Source organism: Hemicordylus capensis, chromosome 2, assembly GCF_027244095.1.
Source record: "Hemicordylus capensis ecotype Gifberg chromosome 2, rHemCap1.1.pri, whole genome shotgun sequence".
Lineage (NCBI taxonomy): Eukaryota > Metazoa > Chordata > Lepidosauria > Squamata > Cordylidae > Hemicordylus > Hemicordylus capensis.
This window is the reverse complement of record NC_069658.1, coordinates 298,654,558-298,674,373: the sequence shown is the minus strand read 5'-3', so window position 1 is coordinate 298,674,373 and position 19,816 is coordinate 298,654,558. Positions and strand designations below refer to the sequence as shown.

The window sequence follows — 19,816 nt, the reverse complement described above, 5'->3', positions numbered from 1 at the left end:
AATAGTAGCCTATTACAGTCCATGAATTTCAGTAAAATGTGTGAATTTATGCCTTATCTATTTTTCTGTTATGCAGAAAAAAATGTATTTCCTGAGAGTCTTTACCATAAATAACCCACTGGCCATGATTCATGATTGACATGTCCAGTCATCCCCTTTACAACTTAACTTTGCAGAGATTTCCAAATTAAATTTGGATTCTATGTAGACTACTTGAACTGTAGATGATTTATCTGCATCAAAAGGAGCACACAAAGTAGTACTCAGACTGAAGTTTTAAGTTGCATCTGATTGAAAATTTTTGTTCTAAAAGAGTACTATAATAAGCAATATGACTTTGTATATATATCCAGTAATAAACTTAACAAGCTTAGGGTCAGATCATACATCAGACTAAATGCATCATTTGTGCTTGTATTTTTACCCCTTCAACTAAAATAGTAGCCATAGGCAGGGGATCAAGGATCAGGACCACGACATGCAGGGAAGGGGCATTTAACTCCCTTGCTGCCTACACCATTGTCCTGCTGAAAACAGCCATCACCAAAACAAGGAGATGAAGGGTTGAATTTAAAAAAAAAAAAAAAAAGATGGATGAGCAGAAGCATGGCATTTCTAGATCATCATTATGCTATTTAAAGGCATAATGTGGAATTTTTTTGGTGGGGGGAAGTTCCTTATACATTTTATTTATTTGTTTGTTTGTTTGATTTCTATGCCGCCCTTCCAAAAATGGCTCAGGGAGGTTTATAGTAAAACTAAAATCAATTAACTGTTAAAATAGAAAACTCTAAAAACAACATAAAACCCCTATCAAAACATTTAAAACAGTTTTTAAAACCCTGGAAAACCAGACCAGACCTTTACAGTTTAAAAACCCTGGAAGGCCACATATTAACACATATTTCAAATGAGGTTATTATTTTATGAACTACATCCATATGATGTCAGATAATTTTGCTGTTGTTTTATAGTACTTATACATTTAATCTTGGTTTTGTTTATTTATGATGAATTTTCTTTGTAGGCCCCCTTCGAGAAGGACTTACCAGAAGACAGAGGAAGTGTACGAGTCCCCTTCTGAGAAACGTGTTGTAAGGTACAGATAATTATTTATTTATTTTTTAAAATGTATAACCCACATTTCTGTCACAAGGGAAGTTCAGGGTGGTTCACACTAAGACATAAAGCATAAGCAGGCTTGTCCAATACTCGTCTGGAACACAAGCTCCAGACTTAGGACAATAGTTAGCACAAAAGCTTTGCTCTAGCATAACATCCTCTTGCATGTAGTTTGTTATTTTGTATGTCAGCCAGTGAAAATAAAATAAGAAAAGTGATGTGAGATCTCATTCTTGGCATGCTGTTTGGCTGTCAGATGTGAAACTGAACTTATCATGTACCCTTCTAGCCCTCCTGCAGAATGGCAACCACAAAACAGAAAGAACCAATGACACTTTAAAAGCATCCAAGCTAAGTTCACAGCAGCATGTCACATTGTTGTTTGTTTAGGGCAGTGTCCTGGAGGAGGAGAGAAAATGAACGGATTCAGCAAGTAGAAGAACGACGACGTTTAATACAAGAGTTTGAAAGAAGGCCCTGTTCTCGGAACCGCTGTTTTACCCCTACCAATTCTCAGCAATGTAAGACATTAAAATATAGATAGATAGATAGATAGATAGATAGATAGATAGATAGATAGATAGATAGTTAGACAGTGCTGTCCTGAAATGCAGGGCTCAGAGAGGCATAAGGAATGATGTATTAATAAGACTCTCTTTATCTGTGCTTCCTTTGGTGAAATAGATGTCAGACTGAAGTAGAAGGCATCAAACATTTTTTGGGGGGAGCGGGGAGTGTTATTTGTAATCAACACTGTGGACAGGCAATTACGGATTAAACTTAAGGACTGAGTTCTTAATAATTTTTAATGCTGTTATTATGACCATGTGGAGTCATATCTGTTAATTATTTGGAGCTCCATAGGGAAATACACTTTGAGGTGGGATTTGGAGCAGATAAATGGTGGGAAAGGGAAGGGGTAAGCATCCCCTCTCCACTTCTACTTTTCTGATCCAAATTACCCCTTTCCAAAGAGGCTGGAAGAAAAAAATCAACAGATGTCAAGGCTTTTTACATACATTTTAATGTAAGGTGTCATTAGCGCCTGCTTGTTCTGGGGAACCTCAACATACATGGGTTTGTTTTAGCAAATAACTGGCCTAGCATGTATGCCACAACACATATTTGATTATTTGCTCTTGTGAATATTCTCTAAAACTCCCATAATATAATGGAAGATATTGCAGTTATAGTTACAGTAGTCCTGCTGGCAAGTGCAAAAGATCTAGCAGGTACCACCCATATGACAGGGTAAGCAGAGTCTGGCATAGTTAATTTCCTGGAATGAGGAGTCTAGTGGTTGTTTCTAATGAGTTATCAACTAGGATCAACTGGGCTGATCTTCTAAGGGCACAGCCTATCACCAGTGATGGGCCGGTGGAGGATTTGGGCCAAATAAGAGCTAATGGCTGGTTATTGGACTGCCAATCACTCCTGTGCTTCACTGCTTGTAGAGCCTTACACCATGGAGCACTGTGTGTACTGGCCTTCAATGTATGAGTTATTCTTAATTCAGTCTTACTGTCTTGCAAGTTTTTGACAGTATAGAAATGTGCCAGATAAATACAATTGTCAAGTTTTTCATAGGGAACAAGTTGTTTCTCAAGCCAGATTGGCTAATGACCAAAGATGAGATGATAGGGAGTTTCCTTCCTTAAGAACATAAGAGCTCTGCTGGATTAGGCCCAAGAGCTGTCTAGTCCAGCATTCTGTAATTCAAAGAGGCTCACCAGATACCTCTGGGAAGTCTACAAAGCAGGAGATGAAGGCATGCCCCCTGTTGCTGTTGCTCCCTTGAAACTAGTATTCAAAGGTATCCTGACTGAGTCTGGAGGAAGCCTACAGTTGTAATGATTAGGAGGACCTGATGAACTTGTCCTCCATGAATTTGTCTAATCCCCTTTTAAAGCCATCCAAGCTGGTGGCCATCACCACATCCCATGGCAGAGAATTCCATAGATTAATTATGTGCTTTGTAAAAAGGTACTTCTTTTTGTCGTTCTTAAATTTCCTGGCAATCAGTTTCATGGGATAACTCCTGATTCAAGTGTTGAGAGAGAGGAAGAAAAACTTCTCTCTCTCTATTTTCTCCACACCATCCATAATTTTATAAATATCTATCATGTCTGCCCTCAGCTACCTTTTTTCTAAATTTATAGCCCCTGATGATGCAGCCTTGCCTCATAAATAAGGTGCTTTAGGCCCCTGATCATTTTGCTTGTCCTCTTCTTGTTTAGCTCATTTGTCTAGATATTTACTTGCAGGAGCCTTTCTCAAATACACCTCTTTGTGCTTGTGGCAGATTATAGTCTGGATTGTGAATGTTGATCTGCGAAGGGTTGGTGGATGGATTGTAGCAAGGGTTAGCACTAATTTGCATTTGGGGCACCTTCCAGTATTGTATGTCATGCTCTTCAAGCTCTAAAATAATTCTTTTTATCTCAACAAAAATGCTTTTCCTTTTTGTGCTTTTTCTAAAATATTCCTGTTGCAATAAGGCCACAGGTAATCTGAGCTGCTACTGGAATATAGGTCTACCCAATTAATCATTTCTCCACAACAATAGGTGGGGCAATCTCCATGTATTCATACATACACTTAAAACTCATAAAGGCATATATATAACAAGGCTGTCCTCACACACAGCCTAACCCAGGCTAGGGATGCCCAGCCCAGGTTAGGTTGTGCATAAGAACCTCTGGGATCCACGTGGATGCTGGTGGCACCTCGGCGGAAAACCTATCAAAAAAGCCCACCGGTTAGCCAAGGGCTAACTGCTCATGCAACGGCGTGGCTACTCTGAAGAGGGATCCTCACAATGCACTGCACGCTCACGCAGTGGGGACCGGGACAATGCCTCCCAGCCTCCGCACTCCCTGAGGCAGCAGCAGGCCTTCTGGCAGCAGCTCTGGGCATCCCTGGGGCAGCAGTGATGTGCTTGCCCAGACAGTCCCTGATGATTTTCTGCAGGGAAGGCGGGCTTCTGCAGCCTTCTCTGCTGCTGCCTGCCCGCCGTCCCACCCATCTGATCATGAGAACTACCTCAACACCATTTTATCCAAACAAAACCAAACCACTACCACATGCTATTCCAGGCTTCCTCTATTTCTTTTTACTAGAAATGTCTGTAACAATAATTTATGTGTATCACAACCCTGTAAAATATGCCTGCACTTATGCTTTTAAAATAACAATATACAACTGGAAATATGAAACACAATTCACAAGAGGGCTGGGCATGCTGAAGCCCTGTTGATTAAAGTGGACTCTAACCATGCAGAGTTGTGCACTGGGTTGTGCCATGTGTTATATTTTCCAAATAAAATTACATACAAATAAATTGCAGATGGCGCGATCCATATCTCAGAGGCTCAGTAACTGGCATCTTCAATTAAAGGATTGCAGGCCCTCAAGATCCAACTGCCCAGCATAGCAGACAATACTGGGGCTACCCAGACCCCTGTTCTAACTCAGCAGAGATAGCTTTTGTTCATATTTTCTCTTTCTGTGCAGAATTGTAAACCTGCCTGCATGTTTTTCATCTGACTGAGGCTTTCTCTGCTTATGCCAACATACATCAAACTTATCTGGTCTAAAATAATGCACTAATCTTGCACTTAGGGATGTGTTACTATGGAGATGTGTTAAATTAAAACGTGACTCTTCCCTTTCACCTTACCACGTCATTCAGTGTCTTGAATTGAGAACTACATCAACAGTTGCCTGATTTCAAAATGACTCCTCTGAGCAGTAAAGCAGCGTTTTCTTTTTCATTTTAGTCACAAGACGTTTTTTCTGAGTAAACTGCTATTTTTCCTGCTCTTTGGCATGCAAATGTGTAAAACATTCCTACATCTGTTTTTTTTAAAGTTGAAATATTGATATACTGCTTTTCAACAAAAAAGTTTTCAAAGCAGTTTACCTGCAAAATATATTTTAAAATGGTTCCCAAAAGGACTCGATCTTAAAACAAAACAAGGCACTTTCCAGATTAACCCATACAACAGTGTTACTACGGATCTGCTAAGTGTGCTTCCATACTGTCTGTGTTGTGACACTGCAGTCCCTGTGCTGACAGCAAGGTGCCGTTCACATTTCTGATGCCTTCTTTCGGATTTTATCTTTGCAATATAGTGCTACAACATTGCATGTGTGTCACAAAAAAGTAGCTGTATTTCCCCATTGTACGTGTTTAAGATTCTGGGGATTGTTTTCAATATGATCCTGCCAAGCCAAAGCATTTTACCCCTGTTGTTGGGTTTAATCTGGAAAGTGCCCAAAACAACTCACAAATAATACACGTGAGCGCTTTCCAGGCTAGCTGCTCAACAGCAGCAAAATGCCTCCATTCAGGCAAGTCACATTTGAAACGTAAACAGCAGGGAGAGCAGCCTTGTGGAAACTAACAACCTGAAAAAACAGCAGCTTCTTTACACCGGATATATGATGCCCTAGCTCTATATCACAGTGATTACATTCGAAACAAGGCATTGGAAATTTGAACGGCATCCTGCTGTCCGCGTAGGGACAGTGGTGTCACAGTTCAGGAACTGGGAAGCACACTTCTGAGATATGACGTGACCCCGTTGCAGGGTCTAATTTGGAAAGCGCCCAAAGATTCAGCTGAGCTGAATAGGGACAGTTGCTCTAACTCTGCTAATTATAAGAGAGTCACCACAAAAGATGCCTCTTTGCCTAGATAGCAGAGGTTAACAGATGTCACAGAGGTCGTTATATACTCAAAACAGGCAAAAAAAAAAAAAACCCCACCCTATCTGCTTAAAAAGTCACTTGAATATTGTTAATATTTATGTTGCTCATGGCTGCAGTTCAGGAGAGGATGAATTTGCTTCTGAGTGCAGTCTTGCAGCTGGCTTGCATGCATAGCGTATCAAGCATAGAGTAACTTGTGGCTGGCTACCCACAAGTTTCAGTAGAGCTCTCCCCACTCCCTGCTGGGCCATCTGTGTACCAGGCTGCCACAGTTTTGCCAGATGTTCTTCTCCAGGTCTCTGCATGAAGCTTTGTTCTTGCTTTTCCTGGGAGCGGCCTGCACACTGGGGACTGCTCTCTTGCAGCAGAAGGTCTGGCTGTGTGCCCATCAGCACAGCAGGAGGAAAAAGAGAGCTCTAGTGAGTCCAATGGCACGGCTTTGCAAAGTATTCTGTGCATGTGGGCCCTGCAGGATTGCACTCTTTATGATAATCTCAGTATCAGATTCACAACATTTTTTGAACAGCAAAGAAATTAAGGGGTGATGCCACGCAAGCCAATAACAAATAAAAGCTCACTAAAAGGACGAAAAGAAGCTTTTCAGGGACAATATTTTATTCTTTTTCTCTAGTCTAGGCTACATAATAGGCAAATCAAATTTAGAAGTTGTGATTCATTCATTGCCAGCATGTTCCTAGCCTTGGTTTATTTGATGATGGCCTGTGTTCTAAGTAAGGATGAACATGTGGTTTACATATGAGGCATGCTTTTGGGAGGGAGTAGATCCTGCCATGTCTGAGGGCCTTCTATATAATTACTGTACTGGCAGTTTTAAAGTGCTGGCCTGGTACACACCCATTTCTGAGCCACTATAGACAGATGATCTCAACAAAATAGATTTTCCATTTAAAATAAGAGTCTCATCCCTTGGCATGTTTATAGCTATACAATATTTACTTACTTACTTATTTATTTATTCATCCATCCAGTTTATATACCACCTTTCCTGAAGTGGCTCAGGTTTTGATTTTAAAATAAAAAAACTCATAATAAAACAATTAAATTAAAAACAAGGAACATTTAAACCAGATTAATTCTCATTAAAATCAAGGTTAAAACTAGATATTAAAAGCCAGGCTGAAGAGATGGGTCTTTAAGGCTCTTCCGAAGGCCTCCAAAGAAGACAGTCTTCTTATATGAATACGAATATCATAGGGCAGGCTTCCCCAACCTGCGGGCCTCCAGATGTTGCTGAACTACAACTCCCAGCATCCCTAGACACAATTTATTGTAGATGTTGTAGTTCAGCAACATCTGGAGGCCTGCAGGTTGGGGAAGCCTGTCATAGGGTATTATTACAAATACAAATACCATGGGGAATATATCCATGGGGAGCATGTTCCACAACCTAGGGGCAGCAACTGAGTAGGCCTAATCCCATGTTGCCACCAGATGAACTGGTGGCCCCCAAAGATCGATCCCTCCTTATGATCTTAATGAATGGTGGGGATCTTGAGAGATCTAAGTTACCTGAGAGAAAACTCAGGTATCTGAGTTACCTGAGAGAAAGGGGCTCTCTGGTATCTCAGACCTAAGCCATTTAGGCTTTAAAGGTAATAGCCATTACTTTGAACTTTGCCTGGAAGCACATCAGCCAGTACAACTGTTTAAGAACAGTTAAAATGTGGTCTCTCTGGGATACCCCAGAGATCAAGTTGGCTTCTGCATTTTGAACTAACTGCAGTTTCCGAACTATGCACAAAGGCAGCCCTACATAGAGCACATTGCAGTAGTCTAACCTGGAAGTTAACAGCTGGTGCACCACGGTTTTCAGGTCATTTTCCTCAAGGAACGGGCAAAGTTGTTGAATCAATTACAGTTGGTAAAAAGTGCTCCTGACCACAGCCACAACCAGATCTCACCACGGTGTGACCCAGATTCAAGAGCACTCCCAAGCTACAAACCTATTCTTCCTGGGGGAGTATAACCCATCCAGAACAGGAAATTCTAACCCATCTTGCAGATTATGACCCCAGCAATGAGCACCTCTGTCTTGCTTGGATTCAGCTTCAGTTTGTTATCCCTCGTCCAGCCCACTACTGGGGCAAGGATCCAAAGAACAGGTGGTAGGCTGTACCACTCCAAGCAGCTTGTCCACATCCTCAGGAGTCACAAACTGATATTCTACCACAAAACAAATGTACAAGCTATTGTACTAATAAAATAACATCATTTTACCTGCATATTCAGCTTTATTATGTAAATAAGCCCAATGATTTGCATAGGTCTTCTTTGGTAAGAACAGTTTAGTTGAGTGATAATTTGTACAGTCATGCCTCAAGTTGGTGCGTTTTAAAAATGGCAAAATATTAGATGATTCATCTAATATTAGGTGATTCACATGCCTTAATAACATGTCTGAAAATACAGATCAGATTACATTACGAAAATGAACACGCTTTCATTCCTTGAGGCTATAAACTGGCATTTCTTCTTGAAGACAGGTTCATTCTTCCAAGGTCTCATATTTTGCACTGTCAGGCCCAATTTATAGGTGATGCTTAATGGGCAAGAATAGCTTACCCATGCAACATTGCATATATAACACCCAGCATCTTGTTTAAATTGAGTCCTTAGCCACTGCATATCCTGTGTTCCAAGGCAAACATTAAACATATGACGTTGCCTTCCACTGAGACCAATAGTGGTGGAGGTCAGGGTTGGCAGGGACAGGGGGTGGGGCTGGCAGGGGCAAAGACCAGCCCATACAGCGCCAGTGATAGTTGTGAAAAGAGAGAAAGAGAAATCGCTGGGGCAGGGTGGGGAGAGAGAGAGAGAGAGAGAGGTGGCCCTTTTCCCTGCTGGCACCAGCTGGCACTGTCTAAGGCAGACTATCAGTTTGTCTAGCACAGTACCAGGAAGGAGTGGTATTCTTGATTTCAGTCACCATTTAAATCATCAAGAGAAAAACCTGATTTGTCATTTATTTAAATCAAGTTTCCTTGAGATAAATCAAGTTTTCTCCTGATACTTCTTCACATATTTCTTGGTGCAAATCTGATCACTGAAATTTGTCAATTTGCGGCTTAATAGAGCATTTACAACATCTAGGGGGTATATTTTGCCTGAACTTTTAGATAATTTGATTTTTACTAATATAGGAAATAATGATACTTGGGGTTTTTTTTGTAATTGATACCTTTACTCATTATTTGTGTAATGAGAGCTACAGATGCAAGCTACAGATGCAGCGGCAGTACATTAAGAATGTAAATCACACACACAAACAAATTTAAATGTTACATAAATGCTTCACATTTGCAATTGCAGCAGTCTCCTGAGTTGCCTAGGCTCTCCTTTTAAAATTTATTTTAAAAATCAGATTATATGAGCTCTTAATAGATCCAAATTATACTTCAGACATCTTCATCCACAGCATGTTCTCCAATAAGCAGTTTCCCCCCTTATTAAATGTCATTCTTGTGACTAGGCCCTGCCATCTCCTTTTTGCCCTGCTTGTACTTGACACATTTCCCTTTTATACCCAGGGAAGAAATTTCTTCCAAATATTCCCAGTTACGATCTCTCTTACCAGAAGCCATGACAGGTGTTTTTTGTTTGTCTGGTAGCAAAGTGTGATTATCTGGCCCTGGTTATCTATCCTGGTTAAGTGTAATTTAACCACAGTGGTTTGACCAGGATTGGCCAGGAATTCTAGGTTCTTACAACCAGCTCCGTGGGGCTCAGCAATCTTGGTTAACTCTTTAACCAGGATTGCCTTGATTGTGAAACCAGCCTTTATATGCTGAGTTTAAATCAATGTTCCTATTTGTAATACATATATATTTTGGGGGAAATGTAGCTACCAATAGGTTACTATAACCATTTAAAAACAGTGTTTGCAACTAAATAGAGCCTTTATACTAGCAATGAGCATAATCCAAAATATGTGAACTTGCAATGTGCATACCACTTGAACTATATCGTTAATGAGATTCTCCATATGAGCAGTGTGGAGAGCCTTACCAGGCTCTGCGGGGAGCCATCCCTGGGCGGCTGGATCAACCACCCATGTGACTACCAGCTCCATCACATAACCGGTAGGGGCAGCAGAGATTGGTGGCCACCCGGCTCCTGGAAGTCCCAGGATACCCCATGCAAGTGTGCGGGACATTCTGGGGAGACCCCCAAGGCTGGGAGGCTCCTTGTAGCCTCCTGGTCAGGGGTCTACTCGTTTGTCATCATCAGTAAGATGGGGTTAGCAGAGTGATCACTCTGCTAACTTCATTTAAGGGGGGGAACTTAAGCAGGCTAACCGCTGGGAGCCACTCGGCTCCCAGTGGTTCCCACGACTGCAGGAAAGCGGGCTGGGCTCCTTTAGCTCACTTTCCTGCGGTCGTGAGAATAGCCTCAATGTCTACTTCAAGACAAGGGGGACAATTTTGGTGATAATATGCCAAGACAATATGCAAGATTACATACCTGAAGACTAAGGCTGCATCTTATGCACATGTACACAGGAGTTCATCAGAGGTGCACCTACTCACCTCAAGACAAGCATCATCCCCCTACACACACACACACATACACACACACACCATGACAAACAGTATTTTTAACACATGAGTTCTTGAGGGCCCAAACAGCAACTGAACTCTCAAGAACGTAAGGATGTAAAACAAGTATATTTATGCAAATAAGTATTAGCAGAAACATTTCAACACACAACTTAACACATTCCCATCCCACATGTTTGTTTCCCTCCGCCCTCCCTCCTCCCACTCTGAAGGATCCCATATTTAAGTAACTGAATTTGCAAGGATGTAAAACAAGACTCTTTATGCAGATATGCATTAGCAGAGACATTTCTGCTGGAACTGAGTACAAGCCACACCCACACCAAAGCACCCAGAAAACAGACCATAACGGTAGAAGCAACAGATCCCTCTTCTAGTCCCAGCACCATGCCCCCCCCCCACAACCACTCCAAGACCCCAACCCACAGTATAACATGAGAACTCAGTTGACTCATTTTACCTGTTGTTCTCGCTCACACATTGCTGCTGCTGCTGATGGTGTGTGTGTGTGTGTGTGTGTGTGTGTAGTTGGCAATGACAACCCACCCAGCAAGGGAGGCACACACTGGCTGGCTCACTGCAGGCATGCCTGCTGGGCTGGCTGCCACACTGCTGCCTCTCTAATCACTGGTTGTCGCCGCCACAGAGCCTCCAAGCAGGATGGGAGAATAAGAGAGTCGGTGACTCAGTGGCTGCAGCCTGCTGTATCTGCCTGCTTGCCTCCCAAGGCCACAAAGGGGCTGGCCTCGTCATAACTGGAGCCCTGCTTCCTCACAGCATGCTCCGTTCCCTTGTGCACTGGCTAATACAACGCATACGTCACATGCTCACTCACACTGTGGCAGTGTGCTGCTGGCCCGGCAGGAAGATGACTTGGGGTGCTCTTGCTGACCCGGGCAGCCACTACAGCCACTGCAGAGGCAGACGGCCATTGGCTGGTCACACTCAGCCCTCCGTCAGACCCTGGCTGCACAAGAGAGGAGATTGGGCAGGCTGCAAATGGGCCATGGGCTGGCTGCAGCCTGCCCTCAGCACAGTTGTGCACTCAGCTGCCTGGTGCAGCCAGGGCAGGCGGCGGCATGGCCACCCCATCCCCAGGATATTTTAAAGAGAATTTGGGGGGCCCAGGGGGTGTGGGCAACCAGATTTTGGCCCAGAAGTCTAGGGGGGAGGGTGCCCTTGGAGTTCATTTTACTGAACACTCTGAGGCAGGTCTCATGATCCGTGAGACCTGCTTTTGTCAAAACTGCGGGGAGAGCGGGCTAAGCCCACTCTCCCCGCAGACGATCGAGGCAGTAGTTCTGGGCAGCCGGATTGGCCGCCCACACGATTGCTGGCTCTGACAGAGCTGGGGAGCTCGGGGGCCATGCGGCCCCAGGAAGCCCCAGTATGCCCTGCGCAAGCACACAGGGCATACTGGGGAGACCCCTGGAGCTGGGAGGTGGCTTTTCACGTCTCCTCCAGGGGTCTACTCACGAGTACCCATGGCGTGGAGCCGCGCCACAGCTACTCACGATCAGGGAGCCCGGTTTTGCGGAGCACTCGCTCCGCAAACCCGGGCTAAAGGCAGCGGTACTTAGGCGGGTTACCCGCCTAGGAACCACCGGGCTCGCAGCCGAGCCTGGTGGTTCCCACGATCGGGAAAAATCGGGCTAGGAAAGTCTAGCCCGATTTTTCCCAATCGTGAGAATAGCCCCAATGCCTGCCATGTTGAGCAGCCACCCACTGCTGTAAGAGAGCTATATCCTTGCACTGTGGCTGTAAAGCAGCAGAGTGTATATGGGGTGCGAGGTGGGGAGGGCTCAAAAATATTTGCTGATTCCTCCTGCCTCCATTAGTGCTCTTTCTTGTCCAGAAATATGTCCTTGAGTGTCACACAGCCCCCAGTGGTATGTTTCTGGATAGCAAAAGGCGCTAATGATGGTAGCGGTGGGGGGAATCAGCAAATATCTTTCTGAGCTGAGCTCAGAGCAGCCTCACTACACAATGGCGCAGCTCTCTTATGTTAGTGAATTGCAATTCAGGATGCCAGCCACTGGGTCTTGCTTCTGAACAAATGTGCCCAGGACTGTGCTGTAAAAGCCTTGAACTTTCCACAGGCAAGGGCTGGTAATTACTTTGTAGAACATTATTTCCTTATAAGATGCAATGTCCATTTTCATGCAGTTTGATTGGTAGAGTCATAAATATTCATAACTTCAAAGATCACAGATCACAGGTAGTTAAAGAGCTCTGTGGTTGGCCCTGTTGAGCAACAGAGTGATGTCTCCTGAATCTTAGCATTTATGATGATATGCTAGTCTTTGAATCTAGTGGGAAATCCACAATAATATAAATGATACATGACTTATTGTGTCATACTTATAATGCTTGGCCTTAGCAATTGGATATTTTTCTCCATGGGTCTGTCTTGTACATAGAAAAGCAGCCTTTTGCTCACTGGGCCCAGTGCAGAGAATGTTTGTTGTGCTTAAGTGCCATTAAAACCAATTGGGTATGTTTAATAAATGGAATAAAGTAAGTATCCCCAAATGTTCATACCTTCAGAGCTCCTTCTCTTCTTTTCTAATTATCTAGATCAAAATCTACAGCCTTCAGAATCCCTTCCTGAAGCATTTTTCACCTGGATGAAGCCTTACAGCCAAATTCCTAGGCGTCCATACACTGTGATGGAAGAAACTACCATCCATCTCCCTAGAGACTTTTCTTACAGGTAATTAGGGCATAGAGCTCGATGATTTTAGAAAATGTTCTGGGCTTTTGATCACTTAATTCCATATAGCATATTTTAAAAGGTCTTGCAGTGATTCATACAAATCAAAGTTCTGTTCTCCTGAAAAGAAGGCAGTGGAACATCATCTATTCTGTTGGTACTACAATGGAGAATAACAGTTTGGAGTGGGCCTGGTTGGAGTTCCTCAGCTTTTCAGATGGGTTTTCTAGTCCTATCTAGATATGCTATCAATTGAACCCGGGATCTTGCATGCAAAGGTTGTGCTCTGCCGGTGATGGCCCTGCCTCTAGTCTAGAAATATGACATAGATTCTGCGTTTCTTGATTTCAGCAAAGTATTTGACAGAGTCCACTGTGATATCCTTGTTGACAAGATGGTAAAATGTGGGCTAGATGATACTTCTGTTAGATGGATTCTAAAATTCTATTAATCTATGCATATTCCCTGTGACAAAACCTGTGCCAAGAGACACCCTTTCCCCATCCTTTTTTATTTATTTATTTATTTTAAATTATTTGACTACTGTGGTGGTGTTGTGTTTGCCATAAAGTACAACATAGTTTTTAAAAAGTGAAGAGTGGCAAATCTACCACTACCCATTGCCTGCCATTTTGTGAACCTTATTAAATGTTAAAGTTATCTGAAGGCTGTGGAATCTCCCTCTGCTTTGCTTGTACAGGTATGTAGATATAGCCAGGCTTAAAGAGGAGGAGGAGAAAAGCAGCATGGATTTCATGCCCAGCTGTTCCATGACATCCAGAAAGAATTTTGCATTATTACTGTTGTGTTGACGCCAGTGGGGAAATTGTGCAAAGGGTGAAATACATTGAGCACACTTTACCTGGTCATGCAGAAAGGCTTGAGTAATGGATCCGGATGAAGAAATAAAGAGATGAGACATGTCAATTGCACTGAAACAAGGGCCAGACCTTTATTATTATTTGGCTGCCATGAGGTGACTGTGGTCAGAAAAAGCAGGTTATACATCTGATAGATAGATAGATAGATAGATTTCACTTGGGGATCTGAAGTAGCCTAATCTCCAGTTCCCCTCCCTCCACCACTGGATGTATCCAGTAAAAGCATCAGAGGGCACTCCTCTGCATATATCACACCTGTATGGCCAGGTGAGTCCCACGCTGGCTTTGAGCCCAAGAGCAGTTGTCACAACTATCCCCCATCTGCTCACTGTCACTCATTCATGTATATGTTGAGAGAGGCCTGCCCACGTCATTGTCGCCCCCCACCCCACCCCAAGTCCAGGAGCTGTGAGTGGGCAAGGCAGGTGTGGTCTCAAGGTAGTTCTGTTCTCTATCTCTCTAACAGCAGGTATAGAGAATCCACCTTCACCCTCCAATTGATGTCTCGGGTACTTACCAATAACTTTTTCTCCTTCTTACTCACACTGGTGCTGCAACCAAAACTGGGTTTATGTACACTAATTAGAAACACTGCCTTACCTAATGGATTCCATGATAATGCAGAGTTGGTGAACCTGAATACCCTCACTTGTACACCTCTGGGAAGGGGGGTGGGATCTGACTTGGTCCATAGGCGACTGATTAATGCTGCACTGGGACTGAAAGAAGGTGGGTGAAAGCCAAACTGAAATTGAGGAGGTGGGCAGGCACAGGACTTTAACTAGCCTCACATGCCTGGCCAAATAAGGCCTGGGTGTCCTTTCTCACTTCTTCCTGGTGCCAGCTGCGACACTATTCCCTACACAACACACCTGATGCATGGGAGTGGGAAGGGAGTGGAATTGCATATTTACTCTGAAGTGTGTTTCATTATGTTAAATGGGGCTTATTCCCAAGTAAGGTGTGCATAAAGTTGCAGCCAGTCTTGGATGTAGGTTTATTATGTGTGCCTTCACAACTGCTTCTATTTGTCTTTAAGTTTTCTTTTGTCTGCATTATGAGAGATCAGTTTAACCTGTTATATTCATAGGCTGGCCTGGGGGACACCTACCACTCAAAACCTGGAGATAAAGATGTATCAGCCCAGGATGAAGTTCAGCAAAAGTCTCAGTCAAGAGCTCAGTAAGGAGAATAGTAAAGATCACAGTAAAGATCACAGTAAAGATCGCAGAATGAGCAGCCTGCCTGTAGAGAGAGATCTGCAACCAACCAGATCAATCCCAGACAAAGGGTAAGTTTGGAAGACTACAGTCACTCTCACACCTGCCTGCTTCTGCCAGTGTATCCATCCCTTCACATATGCACCTCTCACTTACTACTTTCAGAAGTCACATGTACATTACATAGATCTATGGAAAACTATAAAGAGCTTTCCTTTTCAAATTAATTTTTTTAGTTTCAATTTATTTTCTAGAGGTTTGGTACACTTAAAAAATAGATGTGGGTTTTTTTGTTTGAGGAAAATTCACAATTCTCCTTACTTTAGAAAAATCCTAATGAACATGTATTCATTAATAAATGAGATGCTGGCCTATTATTAGCTTCTTTTACAGTAGGCATTACAATATCTTTTGCTAGTTAAGGTTCACTAAAATGGGCAGATCTGGATTTTGGACTGGATTTTGCAGTTCCAGACAAGCAGGATCCATTGCACTTGTTTTGATGGATGCTTATCAAAGTCCACAGTTGGTTAGACTTGGTTCTAGAAGGTCCTTCATAATCCCAGGCCTCATCAGAACAAGCTACCACATGGCCAGCGTATGACAGTGATGTCACTGGGGTATTCTAAGGTCTCCAGAGGCCTTTGTGTAGCCTCTTGCCTGCACAGATAATTATTCTATCATTGCTGTCTCTCCAGGGGAGTCGGCTCAGCAGAGAGAGATGGCAATGAGGGAATGATCTCATCTTCACATTTGTGCTACATACGTGCTCTGCTGGGCATATTATAGTAGTTCCCACTCACTGTGCAGGCTTGAATACTTGCACACACACATGCAGCAGCATTTAAAGACTCAACTGAGGTTGTGACTTAGTAACCATATCCGTCACTTGATAAATATTACTCAGACCAATTTAGTTGTAAAATATTAAAGTACTGATAAATGTATGTTACACCAAAAATTAACATTTAGTAGGACTGATTGAAGTCTCAAACTGGTTCTGAATTGACATGTTCATCCTTATGGAATTAAAACCACGAGAAGTCCAAGAACCTTGCTCTGCTTTTGAGAGAGATTGTATCAGAGAAAGGATGCTAAGAGAGTTCTCTTCGAAGGAAAAGAAAAACCCACATCTTTTTATTGTCCTTGAGAAAGATTTTAAATCAAAACGCATTGGTCTTCCCACCATTTTTGTTCCAGAATAAATAAATTTGCCAATTCAGCACAGGTTTGAAGTTTGCCTCTCTTCTCCTGTTTTTCACATCTCCTGTAATGCACTATGAATTTTAAATGAGCAGGAAACTGTTCCTGCCATATTGGATGTGTAGCAAATCCTCTCTGAACTTCTTCATTCATTCATTTGGCTAGAATAATAATAGCCCCAGTGTTGGTAACTAGTGATGAGTGAATTCCCCTTAGCTTGATTTGGAATTGGCTCGACTAATATGGAATATGTTCCAAAAAATCAGAGTAACTCAATATTTTCCCCCAAACCTTCTTCTGAAAGTCATCATTGTCTTGATAGCACACAGGGGTCTGAGAAATGCCCCCAACTACCACTGTAAGAGCCCTGCCACCCTTTTTACCTGGGAGTGGTGACATTAGAAGGTCCTTGCAGGAGGGCTCATGATGCTGTCATGTACATTATATAGCATCCACCTTGACATATTTTGCACTATAATATCAATTATTACATATTTCTCTTTCTCTTTTCAGGAAATACATCTTAGTGAATGACCCTATTCCAGCATCATCCACTCCTGCTCTGAGTCCATTGGAGAGCAAGTTACTTAGTGCTCGTTTTCCTAGACAGAAAGAAAAGATTCTCCGTTCTCTCTTCTAAGACTTGCGGGATGTCTGCTAGACTATCTTGGGCAGCTTCATCTTAAGTGAATGAGACACCTTCAACATCTTCCATTCCTTCCACAAATGTGTGTCAACAGGATTGTCTCTTTTGATATTGTTTGAGGAAGTCTCCAAGGCTGGCTAGCCAAGTAATAACACCAATATCTGAGCCCTTAGATTTCTTTCTGCAGTATGCTATTTTAATGATGTACTATTTGCTGCTTTTAATTCTCACATGAATACATCATATCTTATTTTCCTGAGGATCCAAGTATTTAGTAAATAATTACTAATAGGCAAACAGGGAGCACATGCAAATGAATTACTAATTGAGTCAAAAGCCAGCAATCCTTTATATAGGTGTTACATAGCTTAGAAATTGGGAAAACCTGGTTTCCCAACAGAGTAAAATTATCCCTCCTTAGTGTCAACCTCATTTGGGCCTGGGGTGGGACTATCAACCCTTTCTTATAAACTAGACACATTTCTCTTTCCTCCACTCATTGTTATGCAAGAAGTAGATTGTCATTGTTTTTGTGCATCAACTGACCTGTCTACCACCACCACCAACACCACATATTTTTGGCAAGCTGATGCTCTTTCCTTGTGTGTTCTCTTCCTTTTTTTGTGAGGACAGATACATTAGGAAAATACATAGATAATACCCATTACTACTGATAAACTCTGAATGAGATCTGAAGTGTTTCAGCCATGTGAATAATCAGGGGGATAGATGGATACTCTTCCATCTCAGAAATGGTTGTGTGAGTTGGCTCTCAAACTGTTCAGATTAACCCATTTGAGTAGGTTTTCTTCCCTCTAAAATCCTGATTTTGAGATGGCATGAAAAACAACGGGGTCTTGCCTTTTTGAATTCCTTAGCATATTCTAATAGGATAGCAAAGTTTGGAAAGACTTCAGATCTTTAATCCAATACATTGCTATCAAAGTTAAAGTCATTCTAGTTTAAGGTCCGTTAAATCAATAAGTATGCATTGTTTAAAAATTCGATTTTTTATCAACATGATCAATATTGTACACAATATTCTTCAATTTTGTATTTTTCTTTAGAGATACTTAATAGATAAACTTTGAATGCAAAGGAAACTCTAATTGATTACCAGATTTGCAATTTTGTCAGGTCAGATGGCCTATCAAACCTGGAGTTCTTTTTTGCACCTTTTCCATCCCTGGAGCACCTGAGCTTCATAATACTCCCCCACAGCTGAGACCAACCACTTCCACTTCACTCAATATTCAATACTCAATACTCATTTCATGTCATTCTCTACAAACTGCAGCAGAAGCAGTTTCCATGGTTATGATGGAAAAGGTACAAATTCTCTCAGGTTTCTCCATACACATTTGATTCAATCCAGCTTCCTGCAACACAGCATTCTATCCTTGCCATATACCACTTATTAACTTCACTAGCACAGATTGGCAGCAAACCCTCAAAATCTCCAGCACCCCACCACAAACTCACCCAGGCTTTCACATTTATATACATCTGCTCGGTCCCTAAAACTCATGTGTTCCTTGCCACATTCTATCTGCAAATCTTGGCAAAAAACAGCAAATTTAAGGAAAAGGTTCAACATCTACCCTACCAAGTCTTTTGGGCTTCAACACACACACACACACACACGCGCGCGCGCGTGCGCGTTGCCTCCATCTAGCCACCTCCATTGATTCAAACTAACTCCATATGATGCACATGATTTGTGAACTCAGAATGAACTTCCATAAAGAGGGGTGCATGGAGCATCAGCAGCACAGATGTGGTTATGTTTTCATTTATTATAAAGTGCATACTCCACCAGCATGGTTCTATGAAGCCCTCAGGATGGCTAACAGTGTGTCTATGAAAGTCATAACTAAGCACCCTTGAAACTGATTAAGTTTGTTGTGACTAACTTAAGTCCAAGGAATTTCAATGGAAACTTAAGATTCCTTGGATACAGTTCACTCGGAACAACAATAAACATTTAAAACAATTTAAATACATAAACATATATCATGTACAATATATGATGGCTGCAGCAGATCAAAAGACAAGAAACAAAGCCATATCCTTATGGATGATAGATATATGTCTGTTGGAAGCGAGTATGTCTGAGTAATGTCCAGCTTTGGTCATCCCTCACCACAAAAGGCCTTCTGAATTTGGACACAGTAACTTCATCCTTTCTTCCTTCCTAAGTTGAAACATCGTCCAGAGGTTGTGTAAGACCTTTCAATTTGAGTTAGTAATTAGTGATCACTCAAACGGGGATTTATCGATACATTTTAAACTATACTGCACGCTAAATATATTCCAAATGCCCTTATGGCTTTCTGCTAGCATTTTGTTTTTATAAGATTGTCACTGACCCTAGGTGGCTGGAGTTAATTAAAAAAAAAAGCATTACATAGTTTTTTTAAAAAAATCCCACATCTTGTAATTATTTATTTACACACGTATACACAAACTTTCTCACGCACTGGTAAAAGGGCTTGCAATCTGCAAGCGTATGAACATCTTATCTCTCTGTGTGTGACTCTAGTCCTTTTTCTCTGTCTGTGATGTAACTTTGTATTTTGTGGAATATTAATGAATTTTTGCAAGGCTTTGAATTTCTGTGGTAGTGTAGCCAAGGTCTGGAACCTAACTGTGAAAACAGCATGTTTCTAACTTTGATGGTTTGGTCTGGGAGTTTCATGGTAGTCTATGAGGTGATTCACACAAGCAACAGAAACCAAGCT

General features: G+C 42.1%; 1 protein-coding gene across 11 annotated transcripts in view; it reads left to right on the top strand.

Moving 5' to 3' along the window:
- The window catches only part of LOC128342526 (uncharacterized), a 138,959-nt gene extending 119,877 nt beyond the window's left edge, over nt 1–19,082 (top strand). For all 11 annotated transcript variants that reach the window (XM_053289897.1, XM_053289900.1, XM_053289892.1 and 8 more), the window contains 5 exons: nt 1,028–1,099; nt 1,513–1,643; nt 12,990–13,125; nt 15,097–15,297; nt 16,943–19,082. In XM_053289897.1, the coding sequence (XP_053145872.1) occupies nt 1,028–1,099; nt 1,513–1,643; nt 12,990–13,125; nt 15,097–15,297; nt 16,943–17,069 (667 nt within the window). In that variant the 3' untranslated portion in view covers nt 17,070–19,082. The remainder of the gene's footprint in view (nt 1–1,027; nt 1,100–1,512; nt 1,644–12,989; nt 13,126–15,096; nt 15,298–16,942) is intronic.
- The last annotated feature ends 734 nt before the right edge of the window (nt 19,083–19,816 follow it).